Source organism: Jatropha curcas, chromosome 6 (assembly GCF_041381405.1).
Source record: "Jatropha curcas cultivar XTBG-Jc1 chromosome 6, XTBG_Jcur_1.0, whole genome shotgun sequence".
In the NCBI taxonomy this organism is placed as follows: Eukaryota; Viridiplantae; Streptophyta; class Magnoliopsida; order Malpighiales; family Euphorbiaceae; genus Jatropha; species Jatropha curcas.
The window spans coordinates 21,648,633-21,662,560 of record NC_143156.1 but is presented as its reverse complement, the minus strand read 5'-3'; the positions used below and the strand labels follow the sequence as shown (position 1 = coordinate 21,662,560).

Here is a 13,928-nt window from a genome sequence, read left to right as displayed (position 1 = left end):
GACGAATTTTTATAACGGGGGGAGATTGAAACGACCCGAAAATTTAATTTCGTAGAATTTTCATTTAAAAACCAAAATTTTTATTTCAACCAATGAGATTATACCAGTAGTATTTTATTATTGCTAAACTGGACCCGTAAACCAATTCGATTTTTCGAAAACCAAGCGAAAAAAACTCAAAAACCAAGCAAATTGAGCCAAATCATTAAATTAGACCAAACCGGTTCGAATCGAACCGGAATGGTCTAGAAGCCAAGATTTTTCTTTCTTTTCTTTTTCTTTCCTTTTTCTTTTTTTTCTTTTTTTTTTCTTTTCTCTTCTTCTTCCTTGCGCCAGCGCCATCACGCGACCTCGCTGCCTCTCCTCTCTCGTTTTTCCGACCACCAGAACCAGCGCCTCCTCGCCGTCGACTCCTCGCCGCAGCAGCCCGCCTTCCTCCCCTTCTCTTCGTTTCTGTTTCTAGTGAGCGCAAGAGTCACAGCGAAGCTGGAACCTCAACGCGATCGAGACAGTCGCGTCTCCGTCGTTCCCTCCGAGCAGCTCCGGCGATGATCTCCGACGAGGTAAGTTGATTGTCCTCCCATTTCACTCCTTTAGAAATCATTTCGTATAGATTAGGCGATTTAACGCAGGTATTGATCAAAATGGGACTTAGGGATTTAAGAAATAAAAATTGGGATTTTGTTAGATATTGACATAAATTGTGGTAGTTGGCTATGGAACTGAGTTCTATATGAAATTTGCTGCGTCTTGGCGTAAGAATTGCAAGATTTAGGAACCAAGGTACCTCCGGCCACCATAGACGGCGGCGACAGCGGTGGATTCGGTGACCGGAATTCCTCATAGACAGTATATTCCAATTTTTACATAGAATCTAGTTTTGCAATTAGTTTGCACTTTGATAAGGTATAGTGTTCGAATCATTAGACGACAGAAATCGAAAATTAGGCTTCTAAGCCGTAAATATCACAGAAAGTTAAATTAAGGAGGGGTTGGTAGAAATGCAGTAGCTAAGTTATTGGGTATTCTAATCACATGAATAAATTAGTTGTTAGCTTATTTTGTTAGCATGACTTGAGATTAAATCGAAGTTATAGTTTTATAATAAGAAAACTTTTAGTGTTATTGATTTCATATACAGATTATGATATAAGGATAAATAGACACGTGTTTACAATTAGTAACGGGTAAAAATATTTAGTTTTCTACGCCAAGACGAAGTTGAATTCATAAAACATGAATTAAAGTATGCTTAGGAAACCAAGATATGAGTTTACTTAGCACATACTTGTAGGTTGGACTCAAATTCATCGTAAGGATATAATAACCAGCAGGGTTGTTAGACACGTAAATTTGTAAGTTATACTTGGCTTATTAAAGGAAATCTAGGATTTAGTGTTGTATATAATTGGTTATAGGTCATGAAATATAAAATAGGTGCAGTCAAACAAACCATTTATTTGATTGTGATTAAATTTGAAAGGTGAAAATCAATGATGGGTATGTATATAAATGAGACTTATTGATTCAATTTAAGAAATTATTTTGTTTTTACTTATTAAGTAATTCATAGTAGATTATGGATTCAAGATATTGATTTTATAATTACTGTATAACGAAGAATGGTGGGTTGATAATGATAGGAGGATGGGGATTTTATTTAAAGTTCTTTGCCTGGTGGATGGGCTGCCGATTGTTTTACGGTAATTTAAACTAGATGTTGAGTATGATTAAGGAGAGATGCTGTCGGGTGTTCGGCGGAATATTTAAAGGCTAATAGGCCAAGTGTACTATTAGAAATCATTAGATGACTAATAGAGTTATAATAGGATACGGGTTACTATTGATTAAATTTATGGGTGCAAATAAGTGTAATACAAAAATTTAGTAAATGCTAATAATTATACTAAGATAAGATGAATAATTATTCTACTAATAAATCAAATAGATTATAAGTTAGAATTCAAACATTGATTGAGAAATCTTAAACACATAACTTCAACTGGGAAAATACGACAATTGCATTTAAGATAGTATACCATTTGTTTGAACTATAGGATAGTTTATAAGCTGGTCTTTAAAAGATTTCAATATTATTTCAGCAAGTAGCATTGTAAGTAGAGCATAAAATTGTAATATCTGTAATTGTGTTCTTATATGTATATAGATATATAAAAGATTTTATTTATTTGTCAATTAGCTAAAGAAGCTGATTATATTTATGTGAAGCAATGAATGTTCAGTAATATTATTGGAACACGTTTGAAGGTTATTATAAGTTGTGAATTAATAATTGAATGTTGACATTATTATTTGGAGGGAGGAAGGGAAATTTAACTGTTTGATCGCCCGACGGATGGGCTGTGTGCATTGAATGATTAATATATATAATTTTGTGATATTTTAGCAGGTAAATAGTCCAATTTTTAGGGGAGGTGCTGCCGAAATTTCGATAGAACTTAGACTAGTTTTAGTTAACAATATAAAGTAATAAGTTTATTTAGAATAATTCTATAACTTAATACATAGTAAATAAAGTATTCTAATTATTTTACTATCATCATTATTTACTTAATTATTCAATTACTTCTTTATTTTCATTGTTATTGTTTATTATCATTATTATTATTATTTATTTATTTATTTGCATTTGAGTATGAATGTCTAATTGTGCATTGCATTCCGATGTTCAACTTTGCAATATTTCTGCAATTATTTGCAATGCTTGATTAGTTGTGATGTGACAATGCCTTGCTTTGTTTGTGTGGAATTGGGATGAAGTGGGTCACCATGGGTTTGTGAGGACGGTCGATAAAGCATGGATCCTAATTGTGATGAATTATGAAATTGGACCGTCGGCCGGGAAATTGGGAGATCGGCGCCCCCGTGTGCACCTACCGTACCGTTACCGTAAACCACAGGTTGGTCTCTTTATTGGGCGCACCTGATAATCTAGATTTGATCGCAGCCCGCAGGGTGGCCTCCTGTTGTGTGCGCCTGATGATCTAGATTTGATGGAGACGACCGGGTTACCTCCTGTTGGTATGGAAAAGAAAAGAGAGAATGGAAAAATAATGAGAGGGCTGGTCAAGTGAGGATTAGACCGGTCGGCCAGTATGGGGGATCGGCTCCCTGGTGCACACGTTGTGAGAGGATGAGCCATGTGGGAGGACGGCTCATCGGGGGTTTCGGTGACTCCACTGACTAATTTCCACGTGATGTGATTATATGAAGATGTTAATAATTGTGAGTGCTGGTGATATGCCATTTGTGTGACTGGCTGTGTGAGCATATACCTAGTCGGATGACTAGGTTGATATATTTTTACAATTGTGTGAATGCGTGTGTTGTGCAATCATTATTATTCATTAATAAACTCACATCTCCTTAGTTTAAATCTTTCAGGAAGTAGCATTTCTAAATCCCAGCTATAACTCTGCTCTTCACCGTTAAAAAGAAATTCGCTAATTTTCGTATTGATCAATTAAATAGATAAATGTCCGAAGACTTATATGTATACATCCGTCAGTAAACTCCGCAGTTATAGAACTTGTATACTTTTAAGTTGTGTATTATTATAGATGGAATAATTCTGTGAGCCTGTATTATAACTATAGTGTATTGTAAGCAGGGAAATTTGTAAATGTTTAAAATTATATTGAGATAGCAAATTTGTAGTGTTTCAGGCTTACTACGGGCCTCGGGGGCCTTAAGCTTACCTGGGCCCTAGTGCCGGTCCGGCCCATGGAAATGGGTCGTGACAAATAATAATAATAATAATAATAACAATCACAATAATACTAATAATAATAATAGTATCGGTCACAATAATACCAATAATAATAATAATATTAATAATAATAATAATAACAACAGCATTAAATAATTATAATAATAACAATAATAATAATAATAATAATAATAACAATAATAATAATAATAATAATAATAATAATAAGAACAGCAGTAATAATTATAATAATAACAATAATAATAATAATAATAATAACAATCACAATAATAATAATAATAATAATAATAATAATAATAATAATAATAATAATAATAATAATAATAATAACAACAACAACAATAATACCAATAATTATATTAATAATAACAATAATACCAACAATAATACCTATCTAATCGCAACTCAACCATATACAAAATAAATTAATCGCAACCATATACAAAATTCTAACAACAATATACAAAATCAACAATAACTTAATATAATAAAAACAAATAAATTCGAAAAACAAATAAATTCGAAAAAAAAAATTTGGAAAAATTAATCGCAAAATAAAACTAACCTCAGATTGTTTCGAAACAGACTGACCGACTGACCGGAGTGCAAAGGAGGCGGGGCTGGCGGCATCAGGCGGGCTGGAACGGTGTGAGGAAGGGCCTGTGCGGCGCTGCGGACGGAGGAGAGGAGAGGAGAAGGAGAAGAGAGAAAGAAGAAGAAAGAAAAAAGAGAGGGCGCGGCGTTTAAAGCCCTAATATTTGCGACCGACTCATCGGTCGCACAGTTTATAAAATCGGTCGCAATTTTTAATGACACGACGTCGTTTGACTATGCGCAAATTTTGTGACCGATTTGCGACTGAAAATATCGGTCACAAAAAATCAGTCGCAATTTTGTCTTCAATCGGTCCCAGAACTTTGGCCCATTTTTAACGAGCGAAATTTTGCGACCGATAACCAATTAGTCGCATATCGGTCGCAAAATCGGTCGCAAATCCCTATTACAGCGGTCGCAAATCACTAACCATAATCGCGGGAATTTTAAGCGCCAAAATTTGCGACCGATGGATTATAAGTAGCAAATCGGTCGCAAAATTGCGACCCATATATGTCGGTCGCAATTTAGCGTTTTTTTTTGTAGTGAATAGTAAGCTCTAAATATTATTCACTTTAGTAAAATTAGTTATTTTTTATAATGTTCGGTAGCATAGCGTTTGAACTAGCTTTTAGAGATTAAGCTAGTATTTTATAAAAAGATAACAACTATCAGAATAACTAATTTTGCTGAACAGACCCAAAAAGTGTAGTTTGAGGGTATTGGAAGGTCCTGCAAATTTACAGGTGCCACAAAGTTAAACTTGTTAACTTTACGGGCAAATTTATATGTGGACAAATTTATACATTAAGCCATGTACAAAATATATGGTGCATAATCACATATATCTATTAACTTTTACGATAGGTTACTGTATTTTTTTTATCTTTTGTCTATATTCATTATTAACAGTCACAGTAATTGTTCTAAAATTCATAAAATTTGTTAATTTTTAAAACATAAGAAATTCTTAGAAAGGTGGTTAGATAAATTAGTTTTCTCTGAAAAAAAAAAATTAAATAACTTGTAAGTTGTTTTATTTCTTGGTTGAATACATAAATTCATCTCTAAATATTAGTACTTTAATCTTATGATACTCAACTTTTATAATATTAAACACTTTAACTTATAAAATTTCACCTATTAAATACTTTAACTTGTAGAATTATTTTATTGAGTACTTCAACTTGAAAAATTATGTTAATTAAACATCTTTTGAATAATTGAAAAATATAAAAATTATTATTTTAAAAGTTATGCTAACTACACTTTAAATCAATATTTTGCATATAAAAACAAAAAGCCTTAAAACCATTGTTATTTAGTGTGAAAATGTGTATAATGTTATTAAAATTTGTGATGTGCACGATAGATGATTTGCAAAATTTAGATACCACAAATTTAAAATTACAAAGTTGAAAGGTTAATTTATATATTTATTTTTTATTTGTTTGAAACAAATAAATGTAACAATTGAGCTGGAACTTAATTAAATAATTCAATTTAAAAAAAAAAATGGTTTCAACTAATCTGAATCAAAATTGAACCGCTGAAAGTATTGATTCAAGTTTCAAAATCTCTAAACCAGAATGGATTATTGCTTGCTATTATAGAGGTGTACTACTACCAATTGGGGTGTTCATCAAACCGCATAAACCATTCAAATCGATCCAAAATTGCAATTTTAAAAGATTGATATTTTGATTGATTTGATAAAATTTAAAAACTGTACTTGTGGTTTGGTTTATAATTTTAGAGTCAAAACCGTCTAATCCGAATCAAACTGTATATATATAACTGAACTTTTAAATTCGATTTAATTTTTTTGAATGAAAATTTCCTTTGCATTCATTGATTTATATTAGATAGTTTTTATTAGATAATAATAGAATAATAATTTCTTATTAATTAGATAAATTACATAAATATTTTATAAAAATTCAATGTTAAAGATTCATATAAAATTAGGTTAATATATATTTACAAATTATATGTGAGTAAAACTTTTACATTTTTTATTAATAAATGTAAGATTCAATCAATATTTAAATCTTATATTTATAAATTAATTAACGTCTTACTAAAATATATAATATTTTTATACTATACTAAGAGTAAATATATAAAAAGATTAATTTAAAAACTTTTAATAGCTTTCTAAAATTGTGTATTGTATAGGATAGTTTTATTAATTTCTTTTTAATATTTAGTATAACTTTAATTTTTTTTTTCAGATTAACTGATGAACAAGGAAGTTTAATTCTCTTAGTTTTATTTAAAACTGCATAAATTTTAGAATCAAATCAAATCAAATGCAGCTAAAGATTTGAGTTGATTTGAAATTTTTGATGATTTGATTTGATTTTAAATTTTTTCAAATCACCACTTTCGATGTGATTGGATTGTTATGTTCAAATCGAATCAAATTAATCCACCAACAGCTCTAACAACTACTATGATTTAACCCATTTCGGAAGCAGCTCCAAACCGATTCAACTTTTCCTCCAAACCAGAACCTTCGCCGGTTCTAACCATACCACAGCCGATATAATTTCCAGGTTATGCCATTTTAACCCACAGCCATGAAAAAAGAGCCAAAAGCTCAAGGCAAGGGTACGTTACTGTAGTTAAGCGGAGTTTTTACTTTGTAGAGCAATGGATGATAGCTAATGATTTTCCTTCTCAGCACGTGTCTTGCTGTATCAAGTGTCTGTCTCTTTCTCTCTACCTCTCCTTTCCTTTAGACGAATGGCCAGTCAACTCGGAGCTAACTCAACTCAGCTCTGACTCTCCGTCGAGTCTGTTGATCATCGAGGTTGTCATTTCCAGTACCAGGTCTCCAGTCTTATCTTCTAAAACTCTCATTCTCACAATTGTTCGTCAGATTTAACTTATTAGTCTCTTTAAACTTATTTATTTGGTTTATAAGGATCTTGACGACCTGAAACTAGAGTTTCTTCATTTTGCAAATTAATTTAGATTGTGTCAATATATGATTGAGTTCCCATTCTTTCTGGGGATTGTTTTTAATAATTAATTGGTTTTTCAATCTGGGTTTCTGCTATTTCTGATGAAAGAGATTATCTGATTTTGATTATTACAATTTTGTGGTATATTTTAGGGTTTTGTTTATTTCTACTAGTGAAATTAGGGATTTTGGTGTAGTCTGTTGGGTTTTGTTGAGATAAGAAATTCTTATCTTGTTTCGTTCAGTTTACGAGGAAAAGGTTAGGTTTTGATTCGAGGTTTTTATTTTTTTATTTTTTTTTATTATTTTCAACTCGTTAAATTATAGGGAAGTTTCTCTAGGATTTTTCACTTCTGTAATGGGAGAGGAGATATCTAATATTATGAACCTTGATTTAAATTTGGGTCCTGGTCCTCAGGCTGGGTCAGAATCAATAACCAGTGAAGCGGTGAATTTGGATAATTTCATCGCTGAACCTATTGATAGAATTAGTGAGTCTTTTATGATAAGAGGACAGAGCTTGACACTAGGACAATTTCAAATTCCACCTGAAACACATGACCTTTCCGTAGAATTGAATCAACTGATAAGAAGCTCTGGCGATGTGAGTACTTCATTGGCTGCTGCTGAAGAAAGAACAAATGAGTTGCAGAAAACATGTGACATTAACAGCAGATTTTTGGAAGATGAGGTTTCTGTTAAAAAGAGTGATGTTGATGAAGGAAGTGGCAATGATGGGAGCTTCTTTGATTGTAATATTTGTTTTGAATTGGCTACAGATCCTGTTGTGACAAGTTGTGGCCACTTGTTTTGTTGGCCATGCCTATTCCAACGGTTACATGTCCATTCAGATGCAAAGGAATGCCCGGTCTGCAAGGAAGAGGTAACTATTAAGAATGTGACCCCAATTTATGGCCGGGGGAATAATACCCGCAAGCCAAAGGAGAATTCAAGTCTTCAGGTCCCTCTTAGGCCTCCTGCAAAACGAGTTGAGAGTTTTAGGCAGGCCATATATCGGAATCCTTTTAGTTTCCCATTAGAGGAAATTATTCGGCATCTTGGAAATAGATTTAATTTGACTCGGGATTTGAATCTGACCCAAGATTCGAATGGTTCTCCTGAAATGGAAGATAGGACCAATCCCTTTCGAAGTACAGTTGCGGAACTTGAAGGAATGCAGACTGAACAAAGTACAATTCTACCTGTTGGTGACTTGGTGGATTTGACACAAAGTGGCACAAGTAGTGCCGGGGCAATGCGAGCACGCCGCATTCATTCTCTGCTGCTTCGAAGATCACAGTCACCTGCTCAAAGACCTTCAACACACACTTCACTGTCATCTGCTTTGAGTTCTTCCGAGAGATTTTTAGAGGCATTTTTAAGAAACCATTCTATAGGAAGGAATCAGGAACAGTCCCAACCAGTTGATGATAGAGATTCTTTCTCAAGCATTGCAGCAGTTATAAATTCAGACTCTCAAATGGACACTGCTGTGGAAATTGATTCTATGGGCTCCCTTTCAGCTTCTTCATCTAGAAGAAGAAATGATGCTCTGAGAGTCTATGATGTGGACAATGGGGAATCTCGCGCACCTAGGAGAAGGCGATTGAATTAGAAAGAGCTTGTCTGAAAATTACTCTGGATCCCAATACGCATGTAATTTGGTACCTCTGTTTATGTTATCTTTTACTGCCTCAAGTTAGTGATTTTCATGAATCGCATAACTTTAAATCTTTGCTATTCAGCACAGGCTTTTGAAATACCATTATACTGCATCAAAGGGCTTGTGCTTTCAATATGTATGAAAATTAAGTTTAGAAAAGATAATTGGCAACACTTAAAAACTCTTAGGTAAGAATTGCTGAAATAACTTGTGGTATCTTGCAAGATTAGATAAGATATTTCGTGCTAGGATTTTTAGTTAATTTTTATTCTGTTTGTCTTAGAGGTCAAAATAATAGTAGATGTACAAAGTGATGTATTAATTTTTTGTCCTTGAGAGATACCTCTCCAACCTTCTCAGCATCTGACTCTATGGTAATTATCTTCTAAAGAAACTTTCTCTAACACTAAGAATTTCTCAGTTGCTAACGGGCATGATCGACTTGAGCGCCTTGTAGTCACATATTTTATGTGCTGTGGTGATAAATTAAATTGCATATCCATGGTACTTTATGGCAAGCAGAAAATATGCGAGGTCTGAAGTGCTACCATAGCAACAATGTCAATCCTGCATTTTTTATGCTCAGAAAAAATAGAGATGTTAATCTTAAATCCTAAACTTCCAAGGATTCTTTCAAGAAGGATCTAATATGTAACATAGTATTGAACTATATGCTGGAAGGTACAATAAATTCTTATCCAGAAATGAAAAATTTTTTCGCCAGAAATGAGAAATTTGTTGGCTGTCTTCTAAGTAAAGTAATTCTGAATCATTTTCTTGTTTGTTATTAGAAATTGGAAACAAAATTTCTTTAAAATGTGCAGAGAGAAAGCTTAAGAAAAGCAATCAAGTCGTTTTTCCACACAGTGTGGTCCCAAAACAGACAAGTAAGATGCATCATCTAAATTATTCATTAATCTTGCGTTCTTTTTTTTTTCCAAAACTTATTTTCTTATCTAACCGTATTTTCGTTCTTCTGTTTTAAATATAGAGAAGAAAAGTGATGAAAGGGGTAAATGTGTTTATTTAAGATCTGAGTATAAAAGAGTTGATAACTTCTCAACCTTCAACACTAAGCCCGCTGTCCTCTACCTCGAACCAATTCGCACCCTCTTGCCGCTATCAGCAATGAGACTGGTTAAGCAAGTAACACTTTTTCACAAATGTTGCTTCACTCGTAATGTTTATTTGTTCTCTTTTCTATTTTCGAGACAAACCCATAACCTAATGATCTTGCTATTGTATAAGGTTATTTGCAGATTTATGGATTTCTGTTCTTTTATTACTTTATAACCTATTTCTTTTGACAGTACAATTTTATTGTTCAAATCAGTGTGATAACTGCGGATTCAGCCGGGTTGTGTATTAGTTTTAAGGCTAAATCATTAAAAAAATTTCAAACTTTACGGATAGTTTTAATTATATCGTAAATATAAATTTTTTTTTCTTAATATTATGACTTCAATTTTAGTTACAATAACATTTTAATTTCAAACTTTATTTAAGTCGATGAATGAACTATTGTTTTGTTTCACTTATATTTTCAGGTTAATAAAAAAACTCGCCGTCCAAACCTTTCCTAATTAATATTGGTTAGAAATTTAAATTCATAAAAAATCAGGCTTAATTTCGCCCTTATCCCTTAATTATACATTATATTACATTGGCGTACTAAAATTTCAGTATTACATAAAAAAACCAAATCTTTAATTTCTGCTACACTATAATACATTAGTTAGTCTAGTTGTGTGCCATTAGACGGAATGCTGACATGGCCAAATTGCTCTATTAGCCCTGTCAAGTCAGTCAAGTCAGTCAAGTCAGATGTAGTAAAAATTCTCTTTTCCAGTTAAATCCAATTCCTCTCTCCTGCTCAAATAAGACTCACAAATTTGACGCGATAAAAAAATCTCTTTCTCTCTCTAAAGTCCTCATCGGCGGTCATGGAACTATCCACAGCATTCACCCGGATTTCTTTTCCTCACTCAAAATATTCATTGCTCCCATGGTTTTTCAGTTATTAAACATTTTGGGTTCAATCTTCTCCCACTCTTCTTGGTCTTTAACTTTGCTCATAGCATAACACACTCATCAGTAAAATGACCTGCTATTGGATCTCTAAGAACCACTCCGTGCCATGAGTGCAGCCCAAACTCACCATACCTGTATCAATGGTATGGATGTTTGAGATTTGGGTCGTCTTTCCCCATGAAACTGATTATCCGATTGTACCCAAGATCAATTAAGTTGAGCTCCTTTGTGAAGTTATCGGCATGGATCTTATGCGGGTTTTTTATTCGTTATAGAGGAATTCTGACAGTTTTTGTGCTTTCCTACGCGCGTTTTCCCTAATTCGCCATAGATATTCTAGGTCCAAATCTATTCGAGGTCTTGGGTTGTTTTTGCTCTGGCCGGCTCCAGTGCAATCGTTGCATCCCTATACTAAGGAGTGGAAACCTATGTTAGAGGAAATGAAGAAGGCAACAATGATGATGACAACGAAGATGATGATGATCATGAAGAAGACAAGAAATACTGGAAAGAGAAGTTTAAGAAAGAATTCAGTAGTGCAGAAGTGACCACCAATGAGGACTTTTGAGAGAGTTTTTACCCCATCATTCGTGGGTTTTATCTGGGTAGAAGAGAGACATTAAATTTAGTTGAAAGAGATAAACTTTTACTACATCTCTGACTTGCCAGGGTTTACATAGCAGCTTTTTATATTTCCAATGAATCATGTCAGCATTTCTTCTAATAGCAAACGACTACACTGACAAATGTATTGTAGTGTAATGAAACTTAAAGATTTGGTGTTTTTGCATAACATGTTGAAAGTTGGGTACGTTAGTGTATTGGGGTATATAACTAAGGGACAACGGGTGAAAAAGCTTAAAAAGCTAAGTAAAATAATAAATTTGAGTCGGTTATAATCATAGAATACTAGTTTAAGTTTTTGTTTTGCTATTTTTTAAGCATGGAATTTTGTTTATACTTAAGTTAGATCTCTTATAAAAATATATTTGATTCGTTAAGACATCGTTGAAAAGGTTAAATTGGATTTCATAAATAATATTTTATTCATTAAATTGGATATAATTTGAAATTAGAGTGCTATTATAATTAGGGAAAATAATTATTTTGTCCCTGAGGTTTGTTATAATTATTTAAGTAGTCCCCGGCATTTATACAAATATTTATAACATCCCTGAGGTTTACTTCTGTCTTATTAATTGGTCCGTCCGTTCAAAAAACACACTTTTTCTGTTAATTTTGAGAGAAAAAGACGAAATTATCATTTGTAAGTTTTCATTATTTCTTCCCTGAGGTTTGTCATAATTATTTAAGTAGCCCTGACATTTTTATAAATATTTATAATATCCTTGAGGTTCACTTCCGTCATATTATTTTATCCTTCCGTCCAAAAAATACACTTTTTACTGTTAATTTTTAATAGAATGACCAAACTACCCTAAATCCTCTAATTAACATATCTTCCCTTTCAACTACCCTAAATCCTCTAAATTTACCCAAAATTTAGAAATTTTAATCTAAATTTTGGGTAAATTTCTAAATTTCTAATCTGCTTATTCAATTTTGGGTTTAAATCAAACTGGGTGATTACTTTAAATTTAATTTACAATTTATGATTTAAAATTTACATGGGCATTTGTTAATGGTGGTGTTCAGGTTTCAAGTGAACAAGATTAAGCTAAATGTGCTGTGTAAATTTTTGCTTTGCTATATTGGTCTTCTTTTTGGCAGATTTTGCATATGGTTGCTGTTTCTAGGATTAATTGCTGAGATTATTGAGCAAAGTAATGCATTGGATGCAAATACAAAGATTAAGTACATGAACATGTTTGATGCTCAAGTAAATGTTGTTCATTCTGCTTTGAACTCTATGGAATTTGTTTATACCATTTTTGTGAGTGAGAGAGAAGGAAAGCAAATGAGTTGAAACGGATGATAGGTTAATTAGTGGATTTAAGGTAGTTTGATCGTTCTATTAAAAATTAACAATTAACAGTAAAAAGTGTATTTTTTGGACGGAATGATCAAATAATATGACAAAAGTGAACCTTAAGAATGTTATAAATATTTATATAAATGTCAGGGACTACTTAAATAATTATGGCAAACCTTAGGGATGAAATAATGAAAACTTACAAAGGATAATTTCGTCTTTTTCTTTCAAAATTAATGGAAAAAGTGTATTTTTTAGACGGAAGGATCAATTAATAAGACGGAAATAAACTTCACTTATGTTATAAATATTTGTATAAATATTAGGGACTACTTACATAATGACAAACCTTAGGGACGAAATAATTATTTTCCCTTATAATTAAAATTCAAGTTTAAGATACTATAAAAAAAAAGTTGAATTTAGAATACAGTTAAAATAATCCGCAAAGTGTGAATTTTTTTTTAATAATTTAGACTAGTTTTAAATAATTATAAAATTTGTATTTTTGTTAAATAATTTTAAAAAATGAGACTCGTGCTCTTCCCCTTTTTGCATAAATTTCTATATCATAATCATATGGAAATCTAAGAAGCAAATCAAACACGCAATAAACTCGGATTAAAACAATTCATCCAAAAAACCATTACCAGACTCAGAATCATCAATAGCAAATCTCATTCTTCCCGCTCCAATTCCTCCGAACTCAATGTCAGTGTCCTTTTCTTTATTTTCATTCATCGGAAGATTGCTAATCAAAATATTACAACCAATCTATTTCCACCTAATGATTGGAGTAATTTAATGACAAATATAGGCAATTTATCAACGAGCTAGCATAGGGCAAATGCATAGATTTACTCTTGAAGTTTATACGATTTGTTTTATGGCACTCTCAAACTTGCAGAGACTTACCGTGATCTTATCCTTTCATATTTCAATAATAATTATGCCTCTTGTCAAAATAAAATGTAAAAGTAAATAGTCA

The 13,928-nt window shown here is 32.3% G+C and overlaps 1 protein-coding gene across 1 annotated transcript; it reads left to right on the top strand.

Moving 5' to 3' along the window:
• The first annotated feature begins 6,889 nt into the window (after positions 1 to 6,889).
• Positions 6,890 to 9,057, top strand: LOC149495710 (uncharacterized). Its single transcript, XM_089722273.1, has one exon. It carries the CDS (start codon positions 7,672 to 7,674, stop codon positions 8,926 to 8,928), a length of 1,257 nt encoding a protein of 418 aa, XP_089578399.1. The 5' UTR covers positions 6,890 to 7,671; the 3' UTR covers positions 8,929 to 9,057.
• The last annotated feature ends 4,871 nt before the right edge of the window (positions 9,058 to 13,928 follow it).

What these genes read in the sequence shown, in the direction of transcription:
- LOC149495710 (XM_089722273.1), top strand. Translation starts at nt 7,672, where the DNA reads ATGGGAGAGGAGATATCTAATATTATGAACCTTGATTTAAATTTGGGT.